Raw genomic sequence first — 27,503 nt, 5'->3', positions numbered from 1 at the left:
CAAGTCAGAATCGATAAGGTAGCCTGTTTGAAAAGAATCTCCAGACAGGGGGCGCCTGGGTGGCTCAGTGGGTTAAAGCCTCTGCCTTCGGCTCCAGTCATGATCCCAGGGTCCTGGGATTGAGACCCACATCGGGCTTTCTGCTCAGCGGGGAGCCTGCTTCCTCCTCTCTCTTTCTGCCTGCCTCTCTGCCTACTTGTGATCTCTGTCAAACAAAAAAAAAAGAATTTCCAGACGGTTAGGGATTAGGACAAGAGCAGCAAGAATTAGTGTCCGAAGTTTACTGAAAAAAAAAAAACAACAACAACAAACCAACAGTTCTATATTCCAAACAGCCATGTTCCCATGAAAACTATGGAGAGATAGAAGGGAGGATTTAAAAATAAAATAAATATAAAAGTGCAAATAGAGTGATTTATCTTCATTTCCACAAGATGAAAGCTGGTCTATCAGGATAAACATTTTACTAAAGGGACCCAACAGGGCCAGTGAAGCAATGATATTCATAGATGGTTAACAATCTCAGAAACAGGACGGGCCCCTTTACCAAAGAGAATATTCTGCTCCCAGTATGCTTAGTTATGAATATGTCTGAAATAAAATGAGAGCCTTACCAAATCATGAGCATGACACGTGCTTTTAAATTGGCATTAACATTCTTGAAAGCAATGTTTTAGCAATAATTATGAATGATGTCCTGCTTAAAGCATAACACTATGCTTGATTAAAAATTACAAACAGTCTATAGAAGTTAAATGCATACCATACTTTAATAATCAAGACAGTTCAGCCATTTTTCTGGAGTACGTCTCAGAGTTAGCATATAACCCGTATAGTAACAATATTGCTGTGTTTCCAGTCATTTTATATTTAAGGGCCCAAAATATATTATGCTCACAAAATAACACTATCCATGAATGCCAACCAGGTTTTTTTTTTATTCCTTTAAAAACACTCTACCCTGGTCATACACACTTATTTATATCACTAAAAATAACCCAAGAGGGTAATTCACAGTCTCACCTCTCACCTCTGATTGCCCTAAAAACCTGTAGGTCAAGTTCTCCACCTTTGAAAATGAGCAAACATGTTCCAGAGAAGTCACTGTAGCCATGTATTTGGACTTGGTATTTATACATCTGAGACCTAAACAGGGCCATACACATTACAGTAAGCTATGTTCCATATCAAAAATAAAATGTAGAAGGAATAGATTTTGTCATTCCAATAGCACAGACTTAAAAAGCTGAACACTTAGACATAACTCCTACATCTGTCTTTAACTAAGAGGTCATTGCCATGCTTACAGGTTTGAGGCAGTAATCTACGTATTAGTGTGTGATCAATCAAAGAGTGCACTTACTACCGTGAACTTGGGTCCTATGCCATACGATTGTTTTTGCTTTTCCCCCGAAGAGTCATTTGCTCCTGAAGTTATAGACTTTTAAGGCACATTTTAACAAAAAGTCATCATCTACCCAGCTTAAAAATGGAAGCTCCTCCTGGTTACAATAATATATACCTAAGTAATGTGTAATTTACCAGGTAGGCAAGTGTCTCTACCTTGAGGATAAAGTCACATTAGAAAAGTGATTCCTTATTTCCTTAATCAAAAAGAAACATTGTGTAAAAAATATCAGAACATTAAGTTTATTCAGAAGAACCCATATGTAACAAGCCTGTTGGCAAAGATCCAAAGATCCAACAGGATATAGGTCTAGAAATTAAGGAAAAGTCTCCTTTGGAACCCTGGGTTCCTACCCATCCAGGTTTCTGAGCAGGAATCATGAGGGAGTTGGGCGCCTTAATGATTTTTAGAAATTTCCTTCCAAAATGCACAGACCCTTGGGAGGACTCAACCCTTACACTTCCATCAGCTACCATCTTGCATTGCAGTTAGCAGCCTCAAAGGAATAGGACTTGGGGAGGGAAGGAGGGAGGATGGAAGGAAGCCCCAGATAGAGACGGGATAGTTTCAAGGGCAAGTCACTTTAGGAACTTGGTACATTTTGCTAGGACCAGCTTTGACTTCCTTATGAGTCTTTGCTTAAAAATAAATAAGTATATAACATTATTTTCCAATACTCACAAGTCGGGTTTAGGGCACTGACCCTTGGGACAGATATAGAATTACCTAACGGACAGAGAATTATCTACTAGGAATGGTTTGGGGTGAGGGGAGATTTAGGAGTCCCTTAACATCCTGAAAGTGTAAAGTAAACATAAGTGGGAGAATTTCACAGAAACAAACACACAGCTAACTGTGATGTCTCCTCCAGCTGTCCTCGTCTCACTGATCATTAGAGGTCTGCAGGATAGCTTTTCAGCTGTGCAGAGTGTACTGCTGGCTGGCTGAGTTCTAGTTCAACCCTAAGGTGGGAATGGGCAGAGTCCCCAAGGCACACGGTCATGGTTGAGCAGGAGACTAATGGGTGACAAAACGTGCTCACCGGGGCTATGCTCTGTGTAGAGATCTGAGACATTCCCTGTAGTCATGATCCTCAATAAACATTTTAAATGTTGCACAATAGGCCCACTTCACAGGGGGGCCAAACATACAAACTGTAGATCCATTTTTAAATCTCTGAGTACCCATCACCTACATTTGGGAAACCATGTGACCTCTGATGTAACTTCAGCCCCAGTGGCAGTTACAGAAAAGCCTCCATAAACCCTGAAATTCAGCAACATTCCTCTTTCTCTCTAGTGATTGGCACCATTTTGGAAATCTGGTCCCAAAGGTTCTAAAGAACAGTAATGCAGCAAGAAGGAACAACCTCTCTGTATAAAATGATTATAGAGATGTGTGTTGAGGTAAAGAGCTTTGTAAAAACTGTTGAGTAGGGAAGTCCGGGCACGGCTAGTGACATTTTTAGGTAAGTTTGGTGCTAATATTATTCTACAAAACTCCTGTTTACACCAGTTATAAACAGGAGACAGTTCTTATTGCTCCTGGAGCTTGCTGCCCCAATCTGTTCCAGCTCCACTGAAAAATGGTTTTTCTCAACAATTAGTAGCAAAGATTCCCAAATTTATAAAAAAAACAAAACAAAACCAAAAAAACATTGCCAGTTCATTGCTTTTTGATTTCTGAAAGCCATAGAGATCTGAACAACACTACAGTATGCATGTCCTTGACACCAAGTACAGAAAAAAGCTTAGAAAAGTCGTTTTATCAAAGTTCAAAGAAAAAAAAACATGAAAAAGAGCAAAATATATACAGTTCCTGGCAGTCCTCACACAGGAATTTCTGACTACAGACCATAAAAGTTTACATTTGTGTAATGAAATTACAGTAGATTTTACTTCATTGTTAAAATACAAGTTTCGGCTTCAAAGTGCTCACTTTATTTAAAAAAGAGAAGATCAAGAGGGTTGAGGGGATTTTTTTTTTTTAAACAACAAATACGTCATGTGTCCCAATCTCCTTTTTCCTCTTCCTTTAGTGCAACACAGCACAGGAGCCTCACTGCAAGGTCTGACTCGCAGAGATACCCCCAAAGCCTCACTACAGCAGCACGTTAGGGGTCCCATTGGGGGTGGCTCCTTTTTTCTTCTGCAGCCGATTCTGAACCTTTCGAGATTTCACCATTTTCATCCTCACCTCGAAGACCTCATGGATGGCTTTCCGGAAGCAATGAAAATTATAGTCAATAAGCCCTGGGGGAAAAAACAAAATATTTTAGACATGTCGCACAGAAATAACCCCCTCATGGGGCACCTGGGTGGCTCAGTTGGTTAAGTGTCTGCCTTGATCTTGGGGTCCTGGGATCGAGTCCTGCATTGGGCTCCCTGCTCAACGGGAAGCCTGCTTCTCCCTCTGCCTGCTATTTCCCCTGTGTGTATGCTCGCTCACTCTCTCTTTTTCTCTGACAAATAAATAAACAAAATCTTTAAAAAAAAAAAAAAAAAAAAAAAGGAAAGAAACAAAGAAAGAATCTCCTCTTGTCGTGTCTGCCATGGCCGGGACAAGCAACTAAGGGGAAGCAGAAGTGCGGCCTTAACAGAACGTCCACAGATTTCCCTAGAAGTTGTAGCTGCTTGAGGAATCGCAGGCAATTTTCTGTCAATGTACATGTTTTCCTAAGGGAAGGTTCCAGAGTACAGACCACATTTTCAAAGATGTCTATGACCTACAACATTGAAGAACTGAAGTGTATTTTTTGACCTATCAGAATTCAAGATTTCTTACAATTAAGATATATCCTCCATGAAATATTTATTATGTCTCCCCAAAAGGGATTATTCAACTGACTCTGACTGGAGGCAGACCCTGACTCGAAGTGTGGCCAAGATCTCAAAGCTTCAGTACCCATCATTCTACTGATCCACATTTATTGATACCTATTACATTTAAGCCACTGTCAGGAGCCCTAGGGAAAGCAAGATCCCCGTCCCTGATTTTAGAGTTGTGGCAGTCACCTCAGGTCAACAGCAAGCTCGAAGTTCAACCAACAACGCTCTCAGTTTCTGAACTCTAAGTAAATTTCAAATGCAGACGAAGTAGGGGAGAATCATTTTGTGCTTTCTGAAATCATTGGTACAAGAATGGAATAGAAGATTAATCCCAAGTCTTGAGTGCATTTTTCAGCACACTAATTTGTAAAAGTGTTGAGAACAACATTATGTTTATACCAATTAGGCTAAAGCAGTTGGTTCGATGTACTATTTTTACATTTATTAAAATAACTAGCCCAACAACTGCTTCCATCCACGGAAGTAATGTTTCCAAAGCCCCAACCAAAATAAAAAAGAACTGGGATTCCAGCCAAGGACTGAAATTCTTCAAAGCAGTCAAACAACGGCAAGTGCACTGGAGGGAACACCAGCTCAGCTTCCAGAAGCAGGAAACCTTCTCAGTGGCGCCCTCTGCTGCTTCTGAAGCGACACTGACCACAGTGCAAGAAAACCTCCAAGTCATCTCCTCAGACAACACTACTGGAATCAGGGGGGGAACTAGTAAGAATTAAGTAAGCCCAGGGGCACCTGGCCGGCCTAGTCAGTAGAGCACGTGACTCTTGATCTCAGTGTTGTGAATTCAAGGCCCACGCTGGATGTAGAGATTACTTCAAGATAAAATCTTAAAGAAAGAGAAGCAGCTCTTTTCTGCCAGAGGCTTTCACAGAACTTCCTCCACTGCACAAGGACAGGTACGAGGGATATGGGAACGAACGTTCTGAAGGCACCTCAAACAGGGGCACGGAGGAAGGCGGGTCAGTGCTGCAGTCTCCCATACTCAACTGGGGTGACTGCGTTTGTTCCACACAGCTTCTCAGAGGCTCTCTCGTACTGGGAGTGAACATAAAACTGCTCATTGGCGCCACGGTGGGTGGCTTTTCTACCTTGTCTCATTTTCCTACTTCCTCATTTTTGTTTCTTGGGACCATCTTCCAAATAAAGAATGTAATTAAAAGAAAATAAACAAGAAACAAAGAGATTATTTTATTTAGTGGAAACTGGGATAGGAGATTCTTTGCTTTTACATGCAACCAACTGCCTTAGGAAGAAAGCTTAGTTAAAACTGGCTCAGTGAAAATTCAACTTGCACAAGTCTTCTGTTGACAGTTCCTGACAAATATTAACTTACTCATCTTCGCAATTTAAAATGTTGGGGTGTCTGGGTGGCTCAGTGGGTTAAAGCCTCTGCCTTCGACTCAGGTCATGGTTTCAGGGTCCTGAGATGGAGCCCCAGATCGGGCTCTCTGCTCGCCAGGGGACCTGCTTCCCATCTCTTTCTGCCTGCCTCTCTGCCTACTTGTGATCTCTGCCTGTCAAATAAATAAAAATCTTTAAAATGTAACAGTATTAGGGCCCCTGGGTGACTCAGTCCGTTAAGCATCTGCCTTCAGCCCAGGTCATGATCCCAGGGTCCTGGGATTGAGCCCCGCATCGGGCTCCCTGCTCTGTGGAAAGCCTGCTTCCCTCTTCCCGTTTGTGTTCCCTCTCTGTGTCTCTCTCTGTCCAATATTAAATAATATCTTAAAATATATATATTTAAAAAAAAATCCAGAGAACTTTAAAATATTTAACAAACCCTAGGCCCCTCTCCCAGGAATTCTATTCTAATTGTTTGGAGGAGGACCCAGAGGTCCGTATTTTTTAACTGCCTCCCTTCCTAAGGTGCCTATGGAGCAAGGACTGTGGAGTGTATGTGGAGCCAAGGCTGAAAACACCACATCTGCTTTTGATCCTCTCCTTTCTGCAAAAGTAGTCACAGAGATCATTAATGAAAACCCAGACGGAGACCCAGCATGAGGCAAAGCTAACCAACCAGTGCCGGTTGTTGGCACCAAGAGGACTCTACAACACTTGAGATTAAAACCACATAACCAGGGATGTCTGGGTGGCTCAGCTGGTTGGACGACTGCCTTCGGCTCAGGTCATGATCCTGGAGTCACGGGATCGAGTCCCACATCGGGCTCCCAGCTCCGCGGGGAGTCTGCTTCTCCCTCTGACCTTCTCCTCGCTCATGCTCTCTCTCAAATAAATAAACAAAATCTTTAAAAAAAAAAAAAAAACCCACATAACCAGGGCCACCTGGCTGGCTCAATTGGTAGACCACACAACCCTTATCTTGGGGTTGGAAGTTTGAGCCACAGTCTGGCTACAGAGATTATTTAAAAATAAGAATCTTTAAAGAAGAAAAAGTAAAGCAACAAAACCAAACTACTCTACACATTTATAAGCAGTAAGTTCTTTTTAAAGACAACTCCCTGATCCCCAGGGTGACCAAGTCATTCCATTTGCCAGGGACATTCCCCTTATCAAGGGAAGGTGCCCTCCCATCCTAGGCAAATGGAGATAATCATTTTAAAGAGCACACGGAGTTTAACACGATAGGGTTAAATCTGTCTGCCATTTCCTAGTTGTCATATTAAAATACCTAGGTTTCTAGCTAGTTAATTCTACCAAATCTGTCAGTCCTTAGAGATGATCCCACCTAACTTACAAAGATCCACATAATAAACTCCTGCTTAAATTTATTTCCACAACCATAGATGGATGTTAAAATTAGTGGGCCAAAGTTTGAGGAAGAGGATTTACATAACCTGAAAATATGTATTAACTACAGTGGGAAAGACAGGAACTTTACAGAGGAAAAACCTGACAGACATGACCTTGACTAAATCAAGGTGAACACCACCAGTAGTAATAAGACTTATCAACATCATGAACCACTTGATATGATGCACCGAGAAGGACACATTCTAGTCAAAGTGCATAATCTTGTTCCAACTGTGTGGAAACAGCAGACAAATCCTTTCTGAGGGACATTCTACAAAACGATTGATTAGTACTCTTCCAAAGTGTCAAGGTCATGGAAGATAAAGAACTATCAGTGACTGGAGAAGACTAGGAGGAATCATGATCAAATCAATTTGTGATCCTGGGACAGAAAAAGGGTATTTTTGGAAAAATGGTGAAATCTGAATAAGGTCTGTAGTTTCTTAATGAATACTAATTAATTCATTAATACTATTAATTACTATTATAGTAATGGAGTATGTAAGATGGGGAAAGTGGATTGAGGAATCTCTGTAAGCAATGTAGTATTTTTGCAACGTTTCTGTTCAGTCTAAAATCAGCTGAAAATAAACAAGCTCTCCAGGTTGACACTAACATACCCTAAATTTTAGGAGCTGCCACTACCCTAGATGGTTTGGGGGCTCTAGTTGTACTATTTGCATTGTATTTTATTTAGCTTCCAAAATCAATGTAAAATATTAATCACCAAATATAAATTCTGGAAATATCTGTAATCATGGAAATATATGTATAATGGGTTGTACACAATACACACAATTGAGTCTATGTAAGGACAAGCCCAGGAATCTTAGCTCTGACTTCCACACACTGGTAGTAGAAACTTGAAAAAAAGCTTACTTAACAGCTCCTGGGTCTGGGTAAAATCATCTATAATTGAGAGAATGAAACAAGGTATTGTCCTGTCAAAATTCCACGAGCCTACTATTTAACCTGTTCTTACTTTCAGCAAGATGAAACTAAGGAATAAAAGATTAGCGCCACTTAATTAAAAATTTTGAAGGCCAAGAACACAAAAGGCAAACTGGTTGGTAACAGTCAGTAAATATAGGAAAAATATACAACTTCACCAAGAAGCAAGGAAATAAAAATTCAAATGATACTAGTTTTTAATAATTAATTTTTTAGTGCTAATACCTAATATTGATAGGAATACAGCAAAACGGACACACATATTCTCTTTGTAGCACAAACCCATAACATCTTTTGGAAGGATATTTTGATAATATGTATTAGAAGCCACCAAAACATGCCTACCCTGCCCTTGGATCTGAGTAATTCCACTTGCTGAAGTTTTTTCCTGAGGAAATAACCAAAATGTACACAAATATTCAGTGCAAAGAAGGTCATCACAGATTATTTACAACATTAAAATCTAGAAACAACATAAATTCTTAACAATAAAAGAAACTAAAATGATACAGTTAAAAAAGGCTTAGTGAATTAGAAGGATGTCTGTAATTACCTCACTGTAATTCAGTAATGGTTACAAAGTAGAATTTATCTTATCATCACATATGGATAGCGACATAGCCACAGATGAAAAAGTCCAAAAAGTTGTAAAGAAAATGTTGAGAGTGATTTCCGAGTGAGAACTTAGCTATTTCTTTTTTGCTTATCTGTTACTTCTAAATTTTTAAGTGAATCTACTGCTTTTGTAATAAGAAAGAAACAATAAAAATCTAAATTGTGTTTTCATGCTCAAGGACTTGGAAAAATTTCCAAGATATAAATGAGTGAAAACAACAGATGTAAAACATCTGACAAAAACAAAATAGACCATTTGGCCCCCTCTTGTTGGCAGGAAAAGAGGGATGAGAGAAGAAGGCAAGATGGGAGGGAGGAAAGGAGAAAGAAAATCTCAAAAATGTAACAGAATTTAGCTCTAGACGGCAAAATGGAGTGGTTTTATTTTGTTTTGTACTCCCCCAAATTTTCAAAGTTATTTCTATAAAGAACATGCATGCTTATAAAGGGGGGAAAAGCTATTTTAGTAAATGTTACTGTTGGCATGCTTTGGGGAATTTTTCTACCCCCCAAACTGGTAAATCATGCCCTAGTTGCTAGCAAAAATCCCTAGCATGTAATTTAAATTTAAATAGTACTTTAAAAAAAAAAAAGTAGGGGCGCCTGGGTGGCTCAGTGGGTTAAGCCTCTGCCTTAGGCTCAGGTCATGATCTCGGGGTCCAGGGATCAAGCCCCACATCGGGTTCTCTGCTCACCAGGGAGCCTGCTTCCCCCAGCCCCCCGCCTCTCGGCTTCACTGCCTACTAGTGAGCTCTGTCTGTCAAATAAATAAACAAAATCTTAAAAAAAAAAAAATTAAGTAGTAGTTTAAATTCCCAGTTTAAACAGTAGGGGGAAAATGAGTATCTCTATGAGGTCAGTTGCTTTAGTTTTACTTTCTCTGTATTTATTTACTTAACTGTTTTATATTTATGTATAATATATATTTATGTATTACACATTTATATGGTATTATGTCACATTTATCATTTATTTATATATCTTTTGTTTTTGTTTCACTGATTGGTGACCTTGTTAAGTATATTCCCATCTTCCCTTCTCAGAATCATGATGTCAGCCCTGTGTTTTGAGGACTAAAGAATGTATAAAGGCTGAACAGAAGTGGAATAGGTCTCACTTTAATGCTGTACAAGTCCCCTCTCCTTTCCACAGGGATCTCCAGCGGTCCCACCGTCCCTAGGACCTTCTAGAGGAGTGGACCAGGAGAGAGGCCGCGGCCCTCACCACAGGCTGCTGGGCCCCTGTGGCAAGAGACATTACAGCCTGTCAACAAGGCTTCAACCAGCTTCACTCCAGGGATAGCCAGAGTCCCTGGGGCCCCTTCTACCTCATGGCAGCTGCAGCACTAGAGGGCAGACTGGCTCCTGGATCCCAAAAGTCTGACAGCCCGGGGTGGGGGATGGGAGGTGGGCGGGGAAGGACACCAAGGGGACTTGTGACACAAGTCTGGAAGCTTCAGGAAACATGCGGCCGACCACCCACCATCCACAAGCAGTAGAAGCAGTTATCAGTCTGAAGTGAAATGGTTTCATTTAAAGCCTCCCCCCCACACACACACACAAACACACACACACACACACAATTACCTTTTCTTTCAAAGCTTTCCTCTCTGACAAAGCAGACAAGAGCCAGGAACTTTGTCACCTCTTTTAAATAAAGAACTGTTGTATTGTTCAGCTTTATGATGGCCGTTGATTCTTTGTCATAGGGGGTTCCTGCTCCATCTTCTTTGAGACTAAATGGGGACAGAAACCAGAACATATGTGACCACTGGGAAGAAACTACAAAATGAAACCCAGCGACGGAGACCAGCTTTACTACACAGAGCAATAATCATAACGAGAAGTCGTTACAATTACAGGGCCGTTTGGCAGAAGTCTTCGAAACACACAATCACAAGAACGTGCATGGTGTAGGACAGTCCCTTCTTAGGGACACAAAGAGTGGCTGCTGGACAGGGAGGCATCTCCCCAGGGACCTTCGCAACACGGGTGAGGGGTGGAGGTTAGATCTTCTCCCCTCCATAGCCCATAAGGGCTTCTTGAGTTTTCCTGACAGAGTAACCGGGCTGTCAAAAGCATTGTCTGATGAAGACAGAGGAGAGCTGAATGACGCTTCCCAACTACAGAAGCCTAAGGAGACATGACAGCAAAACACAGGCCTAGATCCTGGATCAGGGATCAAAGACAGAATTGGGACCACTGGTAAGATTTGGATACAGACAATGTATTAGTGCAATATTGTAGTTGTGCTAAATATGCTTAATTTGGTAAACAGTGGTCCTGTAAGAGGACTTTTTTTTTAAAAGAGACAGACACCCAAGCAGCTAGGATCAAAGAATCATGATGTCTGTGATTCACTCTCAAATGGTTCCGCAAAAACAAAACGCAAAATGTATCAGAAAAAGAGACAGTAAATATGGCAAATTGGTAAAAAGGGGTAGATGCAAGTGAAGGGTATCATACAGGAGCTCAGTGCACATTTTCTGCAGGTTTGAAATTTTTTCAAAATAAAACAGTAAATAAATATACTGATCTCTTTTTTTTTTAAGATTTTATTTATTTATTTATTTGACAGAGAGAGAGAGATCACAAGTAGGCAGAGAGGCAGGCAGAGAGAGAGAGAGAGGAGGAAGCAGGCTCCCTGCCGAGCAGAGAGCCCGATGCGGGACTCGATCCCAGGACCCTGAGATCATGACCTGAGCCGAAGGCAGCGGCTTAGCCCACTGAGCCACCCAGGCGCCCAATATACTGATCTCTTTAAGAAAAGGTGTGGCCTGCAGACACAGATGACTTGGGTTTGAACCCCAGTTCACTTATTATGTGAATTGGAGAGCAAGGTAACATGTTGGAGCCTCAACTCCCTTACCTGTATACTAAGAGCAATTACCTCGAAGTCTCTCAGTACAATTAAATAATAGATATATAGCATTGAGCACAGGGTGACAAACCAGATTAAATGAAAGTCTGAATTGTAGAGTATTTCAAAGGAAATGTAAGTTATTAGTTTTGAGAATATTTTAAACCAGCACATACATGGCTACTTACAAGTAAACTGGGGAAGAAGGTTTTTTGAAAAAGGATTCAACTTACTGTGACCTACCAAAATGTTAAAGAAAAACCTGTAAGAGATCGGATCTCAGATGTTAAAGATGCTTTATCAGAATTCTTAATGTCCTTTGTACTATTTTTAGCTGCTATTTTTCTAGGCTGAATTTCTCTTGCTAATAAGTGATGTTGTGAGAAAAATAAACTGAAACTTTTGAATTTTTTACCTAATGAAGAAAATTTACTAATGGCAATTAATAACAAGAAAAGTCTTAGGTGATAATGTTAAATGCATAAAGCAGGATACATATAAAATTTATATATACAAAGATCACATTATCCTAAAAATTACACAGAGAAATTAAGAATAAAACACATTAGGGGCACCTGGGTGGCTCAATGAGTGAAGCATCTGCCTTCAGCTCAGGTCATGATTCCAGGGTCCTGGGATCAAGCCCCAGGTCAGGCTCCCTGCTCAGTGGGGAGCGTGCTTCTCCCTCCGCACCTCTCCACTCTCCCTCAAATAAATACATGAAATCTCCAAAAAATAAAAGTAAAAAACACAATAAAATATATATACTGGCTATCTCTAGGTGATGAAATTATGGGTTACCTTAATTTTATTCTTTATGCTTTTACGTATTTTCTGCGATGAGCACGGACTGCATTCATACTCAGAAAAAATGAAGTAAACAAATTGGAGAAACCAGAAAGACCCAAAAAACTACAAGTAAACACCGGTGATGGATTACAGCTGCAACTCTGTGCTACTACTACTCAGGTCTGTGTTCACAAAGCCGTGAAAATCGAGACAGCCACAAAGTATTTTAAAGCCTGCGTGCGCGCGCCTCGAGAGCCAGAAACTCCCCAGATGACTGAGCAGACTGACCAAGGCACACCTGCCTCGGGCCCTGCTGGTCTCCACGGAGCAGCTAGGAACTGGCAGCGAGCCTGTTTCCTCAGCGGCTGCCAGTTAGCTGGGCTGGCTCCTCACGGCTCCAGCAAAGGGTGGGGAAACTCCAGGGCCCATGCCCAGTTGGTGACCCACACTGGTTCTTAAGGCACCTGATGGGTTCTCAGGAAATGCAATCTGACTCCTCCCACTGCCTGCTGCCCTCCTCCTGTTTGTTTTAGCTGGGTTAGAGAAACTCTGATTAGCATCATTACATGAACAGCTTACCACTTACATCTAATTACCATATGGCACAATAAGGACTACGCATATCATTAAAGAGGTGCCAGATTAATTGTGTTTATTGTATTTGATTACCACAGCAATCTACACTGTAATCAGGATACGTTCAGTTTCCCTGACTATTTCAAGGTCAATCCACTGGAGTTTAAAAACAATAGAATGCTATAGAGCTGTCGTCTTAGAAAACAAGGTCTGTTTTGGAAGCCAGATGGCAGTGTTTAATAATAATACTAAGAAGGCAGTAATCTTGGGAGTGAAGTCTGCTCCTGAAGTCAGATGGCAATGTAACATAATAATAATAATAATAACAACAGTGGCATCTACATTTATCCAGGGCCTACCAGGTGAAGCCCAGTGACATGTCACCCTCACTATGGTCTCACAGTACCACTTTCCCTGTCTCATAATAGAAAGGACCCGGCGTGCACGTGTGTATAGCAGAAGAATCTGAGCTGAGGGGTCAAAGGCTCTTCAGACAGAAGGAGAGAGAAATGGGGAGACCAAGACCCTTCCCGAAGCTGACAGAGGAGGCTGTGTGAGGCACGTCACAGCTGGTGCGTAAAGAGGAAGATGAACAAGAGCCTTACCCATCAATGACTGGATAAGCGTGTAAGAGCCCATATAAATCAACAGCAACAGCGTGATCTTAATACGACAGACAAACAAGTTCAAACTTCAAACTAGTTCACTCTCTACGACACCCATTCAGGAAATTAAAAATTACGTGGAAATGTTTCTATGTCTGGTACCAGAATCAATTTTCTCCACCCCTTGTTTATTTTATAATACTGTAACTGTACAGGAAGTTCTGTTTTCTAAGACTCTAAGACCATGATAATAAGCAGGTAATGTTGTTTGCTTCATTTTGTAATTCTCTGCTGCTCATAAAGGAAGACAAAGTATGTTAAAGAAAATCCAGTCGTTATTTCTTACAGTGAAGAAGGGAACAACTGTTGTTAATATGAGATACATATTCAAAGTCTGAGGATCCTATTAGTCTCTCCCAAGTGTGTATGACATTATGATATGATGACAGATTTTTCAGGAGAACGCAGAAACTGTCAGACTTTTGGTTCAAGTTCTGATTCTGTCCTTTACTGACAGTGTGAGCAGGGGTTAGAAACAACCACTCTGAACCTCAGTTTCCCCATCTGTGACATGGGGATAGTAACTCCCATCTCATGGAATAGAGGGGAATTAAATGATATAATGTATGCAATATGCTTATTAGCAGAATGTCAGGCATTTACTCAATAATTTTTGTTGTTATGGCATGCTGTTTATTTACAGATCTCAATCATTTAAAACAAAAATATTGAGATATCTGGGTGACTCAGATGGTTAAGCATGATTTCCACTTTCAGCTCAAGTCATGATCCCAGGGTCCTGGGATTGAGTCCCACTGAGGGCTCTGTGCTCAGCGGGGAGTCTGCTTCTCCCTCTCCTGCTCCCCCTCCTTAGGTTCTCACTCTGTCTCTCTATCAAATAAATAAAATCTTTAAAAAAAAGTAGCATTTCTTATCTTCAATATACTTTAAAAAAAACAAAAGTATTAAAATCAAGTAAGTAAATGCAAATGTTACAAAGATTATGCACAGTTTCATTTCCTAATGGGAAGTATGTCTGTTTGTACCCTGTAGGAGTATTTTACTTACCCATAAATACAAGAGATGTCAATAACGACATCGATCATATCACAGCAGAGCTCATAGGTTTGCATATCCACTGGGGTACTATCAGTTGCAATATAAATTTTACTGACCACGTCAAAGAGAAATGCCTTTTCAATTCCAGAATTCTGAAACAAAAAGACGATGCTATCTTAAAGCGACAGCTGATTTTAGAACATCATCACTATATAAAAAAATTACATGCCATCCTCAGTGTAAAATATGAAGGAGCAAAAATTAATTTACTAAAGATTTTGTTACAATTTCAATCTCACGTAAAGTTTTATAATGGATATGCATAAGAAATGGAAAATTCTTATTTTTCATTAATTATTTATTGTAGGTAAACAAATTGGGCTTGTTTCTTGGCTCTTAGAGATGTGCCTGCAGTTAGGAAAAAGCAAGGAAAAACACTAATTTTACTGACTATAAATTTTAAAATGAAATATATTTTAAAAATCTAAACAAACCCCAAACTGTGGAGTGACAGAGTAAATAGGAGTGCAACCAACAAGTCTGACTCAAGTCAACAGCAGAGCTGGCCCAGAGCTGATGGTCTATAGGACTCATTCGCCAGTGCATCAACCACAGTGTTTAACATATAAAAAATGTTCAGCAGGCTCTATCTCATTGCCACAACCACCCTTAAAGCTTCCTAAATCTCACAGGGCTCTATCCACATTGAAGACTGCCTATGACTTTAACAAACACTCTACTTATAGAACAGAAATGGTTTGGGAAGTGAAAGTTTAAAGAACATAAAACAGTATGTTTTGTGTTGGAGCAATCTTCCAGAGTAATCCTTCAGTGACCCTGCAATGCCGTAAGAGCAAGCAAAAATAAGACTCTTCACGCTCGCAATGTTATTCTAAAATTCTGCAAATGATTCTACCAAGAGGATGTTATTTACTTACCGAGATAAAGATGTTTAGCAAATTCTCCAGGGTGGGGAGTTGTGGAATCAGTTTCTGAACCACTTTGCTAAAAGCTTCAAATATTGAATGATCATATATGCTCGTCAAATAGAAGCTGAAAGAGAAAACAGTATTTCATCACACTTTCCTTCTGACTGGGGGACAGACTGCTTAGGCTGTCACAACACCAGTGTCAGCGGTCTATACCTACTGTCCCTACACATGCATCCTAGCCCCCTTCAGAATTCAAAATGACCCTGGCAAAAAATGAACATGTGTTAACAAGCCATTCCTCCCCAGCTCCCAAAAAGCAAGAATTGTGCCCATTCTCATCTGCTGACTGGCTGGACTGGAAAGCCTAAAAATGCAGTGGTATGTGCCCATACGAGCTTTCTTACATTCTGCAGAAGAATCCACACCAGGTCATCTCTACACGTTCCTGTTAGGTTAGTAATGCCTATGTTACTGGTATTGAGGCATCTAATATTTTCACTTTGCAATTTGCCAATTGAATGATGCATACACTTCCCCATAAAAAACTGATAGAGGGGTGCCTGGCTGGTTTAGCCGGTAGACCATGCGACTCTTGATCTTGGGGTTAAGTTCGAGCCTCACGTTGGGTGCAGAGGTTACTTAAAAATAAAATCTCAGGGGCGCCTGAGTGGCTCAGTTGTTAAGCATCTGCCTTCAGCTCGGGTCATGATCCAGGGTCCTGGGATCAAGCCCCGCATCAGGCTCCTGGCTCGGCGGGAAGCCTGCTTCTCCCTCTCCCACTCCCCACTTGTATTCCCTCTCTAGATGTCTCTTCTCTGTCAAATAAAATTTAAAAAAATAAATAAATAAAATAAAATCTCCAAAAAAACCCTTAACAGACAAGTGGTTTTCCTCTGTATTTCTATTTGAATTATCTTCAGAGTTATCTTTTACTTGTGGCTATAAATACTATCCTGTTTATTAAGAATTGTAAACTTCAGCCTTGATTAACTTCCTGGATTATGTTCTTGAGTTTTACGGTTTTCATAGGTGGGAAAAATTAGCTTAAGCCTTTAAAAAAAAAAAAAAAAAAACGAAAATTAGAATTAGTACATGCAAAGCTTGCTTTTCCCAAATACTGTCCCAATGTGTACAGCACAAATAAGGTAAACAGGTGAATACCACACCGCTTGTGCTGACTTTGGACTCCACACCTGCTTCTTTCTGTTGATGAACTGTGATCCCAGAAGGGTTTCTGTTCTCACCTGAGGTGAATTTTTTCTAATCCAGCATCGGCAAGGTCATCGTTTGCCCTCTGATGAATATCTCTTTGGGTCTCAATCTTGTGATCATCTGACAGACCATCGACTTTATGAATAAACACCTCGAAGTTGATGTCAGTGTTCACTTTGTAGGCCCTGGTCACGGTGAGGTGGAGCCTGGCCAAAGCCTCCATGTAATCGTCCTGGGAACAAAGGCACACTCCTGTCAGGGGAGGCCAAAGACTGCTATACTACCATCCACAGACACTCGTTTTTCCTGTTTTACTGAGGTATGATTGGCAAGCACTGTGTATATTTGAGGTGTACAATAGGATGTTTTGATATACGTATACATCACGAAATGATCCCCCCCCAACCAAGTTAATTAATCTATCCATCACCTTACTTCACAGTTACCTTTTTTTCCCTTTCATACTCACTCCTAATCTGGAAACCATGTAGGTACAATCCTCCAAAATAGTTTGCAAAAGCCCAAATAAGAACTGGTTTCATGGAATGCAAGATTGAAACTGAAGTTTCATGAACAAAGAGATGAAAAGGGCTGGAAAAACACAGCTGTAGGCAGTTACGTAGTAGCTTGATGACAGTCATTAAGACCAGCGTTACAGTTTTCTGAATTCAAAATGGCCCCATACCACCTAGGACCTTCCCTGGGATACTATTCTTCCCAGATTTTTGAGTCCCTGGGTGAACTGTGATGAACAGTTAAGAGATGGAAACGTGATATGGGTCACTGGGAGGATGGGGAAGGAGCCAGGAGGAAAGATAAGAGCACTGGTCTAGAGCAGAGGTCAGCAAACCATGGCCTGAGGGCCAAAATGGACCCACTATGTGTTGTTTATAAGTAAAGTTTTATTGGAACACTCCTCTATTTACATACCGTCTATAGCTGCTTCTGTGGTACAGTGGCAGAGTTGAGGGGTGTTCCTCTGAGGAAACCCCTTGGAGATAGTACAGCCAGCCTGCAAAGCCTAAAACACTTACCATCTAGCCCTCTACAGAAGCAGTTTGCTGACCTCTGATCATGAGTAACTGACCCAAATAATGTAATACTATTTTTTCCTCCTCCCTACAAATGACACTTTTATAATAATATGATGAACATCTGCTTTTGCATCTTCCTGTTTAAGAAATCAAACAGTAGGGATGCCTGGCTGTCTCAGTTGGAAGACCACGCAAGCCCTTTTTTTTTTTTTTTTTTTTTTTTTTAAAAGTAATCTGTGCACCCAGCGTGAGGCTCAAACTCACAACAGTGAGATAGAGAGTTGCATACTCTATCAAGTGAGCCAGCCAGGCTCCCTGAGCATGTGACTCTTGATTTCGAGGTCTTAAGTCTAAGCACCACATTGAGCATAGAGATTAATTAAATACATAAACTTAAAAAAAAAAAAAAAAAGAAACCAAACAGTAGACCCTGAATCCCTGAGGGTCTCTCCCCATTCTCCCAGCCCACCCCATCACTCTACCCCCAACCCTCCAGAGGTATCCACTATCCTGAGTTTAGTGTTTATTCTCAATCATCTTTCTCCAGTACTACATACCTATGTATCCCTAAACAACATACAGAATTCATTTACAATGTCTTGAAATTCAGGGGGAGGCCATCTGAGAAAGGACAACAAAGAAAGGTTTCCGGGTGGCAGAAATATTCTACGTCTTAACTGTGAAGTGGTTACGAGTTATATGCATTGTCAAACTCACTAAACTGTACACTCAAAATGAACACATTTTATCGTATTTACTAATTGTTATTGTTTATGTCTTTTTTAAGATTTTTTATTTTATTTATTTGACAGAGAGATCACAGGTAGGCAGAGAGGCAGGCAGAGAGAGAAGGGGAAGCAGGCTCCCTGCTGAGCAGAGAGCCCAATGTGGGGCTCGATCCCAGAACCCTGGGATCATGACCTGAGCTGAAGGCAGAGGCTTTAACCCACTGAGCCACCCAGGCGCCCCTTGTTTATGTCTTTAACTGAAGACAGGGAGTTAAGGGGACACATCTATGAGCAAAACCAGCCAATGTCAAGAGAGTATCACCATCTCAAAAGATTAGAAGCTATTACTGTAACTTCCCTGCCAGGCGTATAAAATTATCTGACTACCAACCAAGTGATGGAAGTGGCACATACCTACCAGGACTAAAAATAACATCTAAAAGAAGAAAAAACTTGCTTCATTAGAACAGAGGGGGCGTGGCTGATTTTTCTCACTATGTTTGTTACTATCTTCTACAACAAATAAAAATACAGGAGAAACACACCACCTTTGTTCCTATTCCAAAATTAGATCTAGGAATTACAGGCAGGTCACAATCACCAATGTAGAGGTAGCCGACCCTCCACTGTGGATCCCAGGGCTCATGTGACATGGCTTCAGGGGGCCAAGAGTGGCCCTGGGGGGTGTGGGACATGTAGTAGGCTCTGCCTGGGGGGCAGGTGGTGTTATACAGGTAGCTCACAGAAAATCACTCTGGATAGTTTCATGCTCCTTCATTTTATAACATTCTGTGAGGACACATTTTCTCCTTGATGATATATTTATCTGGCAATCCTGTGATTGTGAGGAATTCACAAGGAAAAAATAAAAATATGAGGCGTCAGACCAACAGAGCCTTCTTTAGAAATAAAGGCAATGACGTTTGAGTGCCTGCCAAGACTGCCGGAAGTTTACGTTTCTTTTCAGTACTTGTAATTACATCATATAAAAATCCCTGAAAACATGTTTTTTACAGTCTGCTTCCAAAGCAAAAGTATGTATTACATAGACTCTGAAATAGCTTATTTCATTATTCCTTTTTAGTAAATGAAAGGTCTCAACAATGTTTTTCGGCCCTTTTTAAAAAGTGGAACTTAAAAAGACAAATTTCTCCAACATTCTTCTATCTTTCTCTGCCCTTAAGTTAGAAGAAAGAAAAACAAACACAAGAAACAAAATAAAAGAAAACACACACAGGGGCGCCTGGGTGGCTCAGTGGGTTAAGCCTCTGCCTTCAGTTCAGGTCATGATCGCAGGGTCCTGGGATCGAGCCCCACATTGGGCTCTCTGCTAGGTGGGGAGCCTGCTTCCTCCTCTCTCTCTGCCTGTCTCTCTGCCTACTTGTGATTTATCTGTCAAATAAATAAATAAAATATTTAAAAATAAATAAATAAAAAGAAAAAAAATAAAGAAAACACATTTACCAGTTCAAACTGAAGGGCCGCTTTTCATGTTCAGGTAAAATTAAAACCAAATTACAGTGGCAACTTAAAAATAGTCAAGCGAAGCTTTTTTAGCCACCGTATAGCCACAGTACAAACACCTAGGATAGAGTTGCGTTAGACATTTGAATTCTAGAAATGCCAATTGCTACAGAAGCACAACACAGTACTGAAGTGAGTACTTATTAAGCCACTGTCTTGAGAAGATGAGTCATCTGACTGCAATCTCCTTACCCGAGGGTCAGGCTACTGGTGCTGCTACCTCATTCAACAACTACAGAAGCAGCAGCCCGGTGATGTAGGGAAAGCACTGGAGCTTAGAAGAGACAGGTGAGTGGGACGTAGCCCAGGGCTCGCCAGCATCCCCCCCTCCCTTGCCCCAGCCCGCACCCAGCTGCTCGGCTCCTCCTGTCCGCCCCAGCTCCCTCATCTCTGTGCTGGCAGACCTAGGCAGGAAAGCAGGGCCTACTGCCAAGGCCACAGATGGGCCAGAAAACAGGTCAGTACAAGCGGGACAGCCAGGAAAGCCGCGACTGGCGGCAGGACCTGGACCTGATGCAGGTGTCTAGAAGCATGCTTTTCCAGATGGGCCCAGGGGAGGGGAGGCCTGCTGTTCACAGGTCTGGTGCGGGAGTTTAAGTCTCTTCCCGGCGCACCACCACCAGAAAAGAGAGCGGGCCCCTCCTCCGGACGGCCACGCTCCCACAGCAACACTGGAAGTATTTATGCAGTGCAATCGCTTGGAACGAAAAGGCTTCGTTACTGTATTAAACAGGCACCTGGTTCCCCGAACGGGTTTATGATGAGCTCAGGCAGGAGAGCAGTCTTCTCAGAGAATGGGTTTCCAAGTACGGGCTCAGAACCATTACTAACAGCTTACGTATCCCTGCCTCCCTAACTCCATCGGCGCTCCTGGAAGAGCCAGGTGTGCTCGGCCCATCTGTCTGACTGAAGGCCCAGTTTCAGGAAAACAGCATGCCCTGAACTTAGAGCTGGTTTAGTGCATTCCTGGAAGGACTCACTGCCATTGATCCCCCACAGCTGTAAGAGAGCCCTTGGGAGAGACTTCGGGCTCAGCTGTGCTTCCACGACACTTTCTAAGAGGGCCTGGACACAGAGAGTTTGAAGAGTCACTGTCCCAGTTCTGTTCCCTGTACTCTTTCCTAAGATGGCCATGCCTGAGATGCACCTGTAGTCTGCTGCTTCCCTCCCCCTCCTCCCCTTCAACTGCTGGCTCCCACTTCACAGGTGAAAGGCCCAGAGGACCAAAGAGACAATTCACAAGACTAGTCGGTATCCTAAAAAAGTGAATAACTGATTTCTGGGTACAAAGGCCCTTCACCAGTCAGGGGGTCCCCACATCTTTGTTTTCAGCAAAGTTAAAGGAAAGCCCAATCAGGATGTCTACTGATAACTACTAAAAACAAGCCTTGGTGATAGAAAACTGGGCAATTTACAGGATGTAACTTGGAAAGCGTTTAAATAATTGAGCGAATGCTATAACAAAACTCACCCCATACCATCTACTTATTTATGCGAACAAGGTTTCTCAGCGCTCACATCGACACAATCAAAAATAGAACTTATGCCAAATTCTGTCTTATTCAAGCATGCATAGGTGAATTAAGTGGGAAAAGATCCACTGTCTTAAGAGGTATACTTATCAATCAAATTTTTACTTTTTATTTTTAATAGCTACCTATAAAACACATAACAGTTATGCTGTCAATCAATTGTGTACTATTAAGAATTACAATAATTTTTTTTTAAGATTTTATTTATTTACTTGACAGAGATCACAAGTAGGCAGAGGAAGGCAGAGAGAGAGGTAGGGAAGCAGGCTCCCTGCTGAGCAAAGAGCCCGACGCCGGGCTCCATCCCAGGACTCCAGGATCATGACCCGAGCCGAAGGCAGAGGCTTTAACCCACTGAGCCACCCAGATAACCCAATCATTACAATAATTTAATTCAAAAGAAAACCTTCACAGTTAGAACTTTATCTTCCTAGGAAAGAGTAACCATTTTAAAATGCACATTTATATGCATATTTTTGTTACAGAAAACCTGTGCTGTTTTACAGATGTCTGTCCAGAGTAGCGGGACAGGCAGGGGACACGTAGTTGCTGTCCTTGGCCTGTATGGCGGCCCCCTCCGTCTCTGAGGTTTCTGTGATTTGCTGCAGTGCTCACTGCTCATTGATTAGGGTTCCACAGAGGGAGACTTTAACCCTTTGCAACCTTGACAGCCCCCACTGAGAGACCTTGTTGGGTATAAAGGGCTATTCCTGATTCTTGAAAAACAAACAAACAAAACATTACAAAGAACTGGTATGGACATGGGAAGGACCGTGTCTGGGGAGGAGAAGGGGCCTGCAGTCCCATGTACCCCGAGACTGAACTTTACCTGGGAGTCGATGACAAATATCAGCGCTCCTGTTCCCCGGAAGATCATCTCATAGTCAAAGGTAGGGTCAAAAAAGTCAATCTGTCCTGGGAAGTCCCAAATCTGAAAATTAACAAAGGAGCTATTGGAAACGTCTTCCCGGCAGATCTTGTTTGTGCTCTCCAAGAACAGTGTTTCGTTGGGAGACATTTTGTGAAAAACAACTTTCTGAATAGATGACTTGCCACTTCTCCTCAGGCCCATGAGCAGGATTCTGGGCTTCACCTCAGTGCTGAAGGGATCGCTGAAGTCCAGAACTAGAGAAACCACAAAACGAGAATGAGGGTGAGTTGCTTTCACAGTGGTTAATTAGAGGAGTTTCACTTCCACCTCAGATGTGATTTATGATTCACAGACACTGCCACTCCTCCAGATACAGAGACTGCTAAGGACCTCACGCCACTCACTCAGGGGGCCTTTGGTAAGTGCAGAACACTGAAAAATGCTGTCTCGCTACCTGTCACACCATTCCAGAGGGCAGAAAAGCCTGTACAACTCCGTATCACAAGAAGCACATCTGGTGTGTGACAAGTAGAGCTTTCCTGGAGCAGAGTGTGAGGGGAAGAAATCCAGTCTTAGCATTCCAAAGCAATGTCGTCTTTGTCTAGATCATCAGATTCTCTATGCCCTGAAGAGATGCTTCTTCATTTGAGTTATGCCTCAAACGAACAATTTTGGACTTCATCAAAATTTAAAACATTGGCGCTTCAAAGGACTATAAAGGACTATAAAGAAAGTGATGACAAGCCACAGAATGGGAGAAAACTTATGCAAATCACATATATGAAAAAGGACTAATATCCAGAATATATGAAGAACTCTTACAATTCAATAATGAAAACAACCTAACCAAAAAAAACTGGCAAAAAATCTGAGACATTTCTCCCAAGATACAAAAATGGCCAATAAGCACATGAAACAATGCTCTGCATCATTAGCCCTCCAAAAAATACTAGTCAAAAATCACAACAGGATGCCACTTCACACACACTGGGATGGTTATAATAAAAAAGACAAATAACAAGTGTTGGTGAGGCTATGGAGTAATTAGAACCTGCATCCACTACTGGTGAGAATGTAAAATGATGTGCTTTCAACAGTCTAACAGTTTCTCAGAAGGTTAAACACTGAGTCACCATACGACCCAGCAATTCCACTGCTAGGAATATATTCAAAGAAATGAAAATACACGTCCAATGCACATGAATTTCTTTTTAGTTTCCTTCTGACAAACCCTCTTACATTCTTCTGAGGCCCTGGTCCCAATCTAATTCAATAGTGACTGGAAAGTAATTCTTTTTTCTCTTATTGCAACTAATAAATTTTTCCAAGTCTCTACAACTGTCTTAAACACATATTAATACCTGATAATATATAGTGAATTTCATTCCTATATATGCTATTTTGATGTTTGAAAACTACAATAGGTTTTGGTAAACACACAAATTTCAGGTAAAACAATAACTGAATAAAGAAAAAGTAAGCAGGTTTGGGGCGCCTGGGTGGCTCAGTGGGTTAAAGCCTCTGCTTTCAGCTCAAGGTCATAATCCCAGGGTCCTGGGATCGAGCCCCGCATCGGGCTCTCTGCTCAGAGGGAAGCCTTCTTCTCCTTGCTCTCTGCCTGCCTCTCTGCCTACTTGTGATCCCTGTCAAATAAATACATAAATAAAACTTAAAAAGAGAGAGAGACAGAAAAAAAAAAAAAAAAAGAAAAAGTAAGCAGGTTCAGATGTGCACTGTTGCTATTCTACTATAAGCAACATTTTACTCCCGCCCTACCCACGCACTCTTTTCCAGTTCAACTTAACCCAATTCAACAATCTGCTGATGATATACTATAGAAGCAATAATGCTTCTTAAGAAAAAACGCACCCAAACAAGTTACCAGCTGCTTCTTCTTCATCAGTCATTATATGCTACTCACTCGCAGTATTGTCGTTACAAGTCAATCTTAGCAAAAGCAGAACATAAATTAAAAAAGAAAACAGGGCTTCCAGTTTAAAAATTTTTAGACTGGTAACATGTCACCACCTTCCCTCCCACAGCGAATCCCTAAAAGTTAACAGAAAAGGTATAAACTGTAAATAAATAGACGAACAAATAAACATAAATATCTGAGCTTAAAACAAAACCACCACCACCACCTCTCAAAGCTGCCAAATCACAGAGAAAACCCTAAGAGACACAAACATCAGATTAAAAGGGAACCTGCAGCCCATGACTAGGAATGGTAGGGTTCTGCTACAGAAGGTAGAACTGGTAGAAGCCCAAACAGGGAGGGACATGAAGACAACAAACAGGGTTGTTATTTGGAGAATCATAATGAGAAAAGCCAATAGATAAACTCTGTGCACCGCTGCCACCCACCCACCCAGTACATATTTCAGGTAAGAGCAGTGACTACAGGAGTTTCGGTATGAGGGGCAAGGCAGTGCTCCAGGGGCTCAGAATGCCCAGCAGAAACAGGGAGCACCCACACTACCATGCTCCAAGTGTGCTGCCCTTCCTTAACTCTCACTACAGTTCGTGGAGTTCAACAGGGGGAAGCAGTACTATCTTCCCTCCAGACATTTCCTCAAAAGTCTAATATCCATGTACCCGAACATACATCTGAAGAAGCGGAGTTCATAAGGAGTCAGAGTAAACTTCCAAGTTAAGCATAATTAAAATATTCACAGGGGGCACCTGGGTAGCTCAGTCATTAAGCGTCTGCCTTTGGCTCAGGTCACAATCCCAGGGTCCTGGGATCACGCCCCACATGAGGCCCCCTGCTCTGCAAGGAGCCTGCTTCTCCCTCTCCCACTCCCTCTGCTTGTGTTCCCTCTCTCACTGTTTTGCTCTGTCCAATAAATAAATAAAATCATTAAAATAAAATAACATAAAATATTCAGAGAAAATGTGATAACCATAAAACAAGAACAGAGAGTTTCAGAATAAGAGCAACCATGAAAAAATGGCCTTAGAGATCTTAGAAATAAAAATATAACTGTGTGTGGGGGGGAGTTAGATTCTGATTTTTTTTTTTTTTTAAGATTTTGTTTATTTATTTGACAGACAGATTACATGTAGGCAGAGAGGCAGGCAGAGAGAGAGGAGGAAGCAGGCTCCCTGCTGAGCAGAGAGCCCGATGCGGGGCTCGATCCCAGGACCCTGAGATCAGGGCCCGAGCCGAAGGCAGAGGCCTAACCCACTGAGCCACCCAGGCGCCCCGGGTTAGATTCTGATTTAAAAACAGAATAAAGACAGGTAAAGGAGGCAACAGTGAACCGGAACATCAAATCCTCTCAGAATGTAATCCAAAGGGATACACTGCTGGAAAGTATGAGATAAAGGTTAAGGTGACATCAGGAATAACTATCTCAAACCAGTAGGAAATATACTTGTGAAAGTACATTAGAAAAGGGTCTAGAGGGGCGCCTGGGTGGCTCAGTGGGTTAAAGCCTCTGCCTCAAGCCTCAGGTCATGATCCCAGGGTCCTGGGATGGAGCCCCATGTCGGGCTCTCTGCTCTGCAGGGAACCTGCTTCCTCCCCTCTCTCTCTCTGCCTGCCTCTCTGCCTACTTGTGATTTCTCTCTGTAAATAAATAAAATCTTTAAAGAAAAAAAAAAAGAAAAGGGTCCAGAAGGGTGCACAACAAACAAAGAATACATGGGGGAAAGATTTGGGAGAATCACCAAAGGGATACTGGCTTTAATTTTTTTTTAAGTTGGTTTTTTGTGGTTTTTTTTGTTTTAGTAATTTTTATACCCAACATGGGGCTCAAACTCATAACTCTCAGATCAAGAGACACATACTGCTTTGACTGAGCCAGCCAGGGACACCCGTGGCTTTAATTTTAAAAAAGAAAACATATATATATATATATATATACACACACATATTTTTATATATATATATATATATATACACACATATTTATGTGTGTGGTTATACACACACACATTAAAAATTAGTTTTGAAAAAATGTTTAATGTATAGGGAGTCAAAGCAAACACAGAAATATTTCAAAACATTAAATACTCTTTAAATTGTGATTTCAACTCCACATTTGCTTGTTAAGTGGTTGTTGCAAAGTTTCTGTTTTTTCAATACAATAATTATATTGATTACTATACTCAAAGTAGCCAATTGGTAAGGTTGGTCGGACAAGAAGATATGTAAAACATGGTTCCCATCTTGGAGAAATTTAAAATCCAGTCCAGATAATGTGGTATGGGCACAAAGATAGACAAATAGATCATGCAAACAGAATAAGGAGTCACATATACAAGGACAACTGAGATTTGACAAAGATGAAAAGCCAACTCCACAGAGAAAGAAGAGTCATTTTTACCAAATGGTGCTAAAACAAGTGGATATCCATATGCCAAAAAAAAAAAAAAATTCAAACCACATCTCATACCAAATACAAAAATTAACTAAAAAATAGATCATAGACCTAATTTAAGGCCTACAACTATGCAATTTCTAGGAGAAAATATTTATGACCTTGGGTTAGGCAAAGATCTCTTAACTATAACACCCTCCCCCCAATTTGACAAATTGGACTTTATTAAAATAAAAACTTCTGCTCTTCAAATGACACCATTAAAATAATAAAAAGGGCAAGCCATAGGTCAAAAGAAAATATTTGCAAATCATAGATCTGAGAAAGGATTTGTGGAATATGTAAGGAACTCTAAAAACCCATTAATTAGAAAACAAAATTCAATTTTTGGAAAGGTGGGAGAGAAAAGATTTGAACAGACAATTCACCAAGAAGACTTATGAAAGGTAAATTCACACATGAAAAGATGCTCAGCCCATCACCAGTCATCAAGGAAATGTAAATCAAAACCACAATGAGGTATTACTGCGTACACAGTTAAGATGGCTAAAATTAAGAACACAGTAACAAGTGCTGATGAGGATGTGGAGTTACTAGAACTCTCATACTGCTGTGGCAAAGTAGAATGGTATAGTCTTTTTCTCTTTTTTTTAAAGATTTATTTATTTATTTGACAGAGAGAGACCAAGCAGGCAGAGAGGCAGGCAGAGAGAGAGAGAAGAGGAAGCAGGCTCCCTGCCAAGCAAAGAGCCCAGGACCCTGAGATCATGACCTGAGCCGAAGGCAGAGGCTTATCCACTGAGCCACCCAGGTGCCCATAGTATAGCCATTTTAGAAAACAGTTTCATGGTTTCTTAAGAAGTTAAACATGTAGGGATGCCCAGGT

The 27,503-nt window shown here is 41.2% G+C and overlaps 1 protein-coding gene across 1 annotated transcript in view; it reads right to left on the bottom strand.

The window, feature by feature from the left end:
• Window positions 1–745: 745 nt before the first annotated feature.
• Window positions 746–27,503, bottom strand: part of RRAGD (Ras related GTP binding D) — a 42,428-nt gene continuing 15,670 nt past the window's right edge. Inside the window, exons 2-7 of the mRNA XM_059177101.1 lie at window positions 22,251–22,546; window positions 16,636–16,835; window positions 15,398–15,512; window positions 14,469–14,611; window positions 10,158–10,306; window positions 746–3,660 (exon numbers count right to left, since the gene is read on the bottom strand). Of these exons, the coding sequence (XP_059033084.1) occupies window positions 3,509–3,660; window positions 10,158–10,306; window positions 14,469–14,611; window positions 15,398–15,512; window positions 16,636–16,835; window positions 22,251–22,546 (1,055 nt within the window). The 3' untranslated portion in view covers window positions 746–3,508. The remainder of the gene's footprint in view (window positions 3,661–10,157; window positions 10,307–14,468; window positions 14,612–15,397; window positions 15,513–16,635; window positions 16,836–22,250; window positions 22,547–27,503) is intronic.

This window comes from Mustela lutreola, chromosome 6 (assembly GCF_030435805.1).
Source record: "Mustela lutreola isolate mMusLut2 chromosome 6, mMusLut2.pri, whole genome shotgun sequence".
NCBI lineage: Eukaryota > Metazoa > Chordata > Mammalia > Carnivora > Mustelidae > Mustela > Mustela lutreola.
The sequence above is the reverse complement of the archived record's forward strand: the minus strand, read 5'-3'. Positions and strand labels throughout refer to the sequence as shown.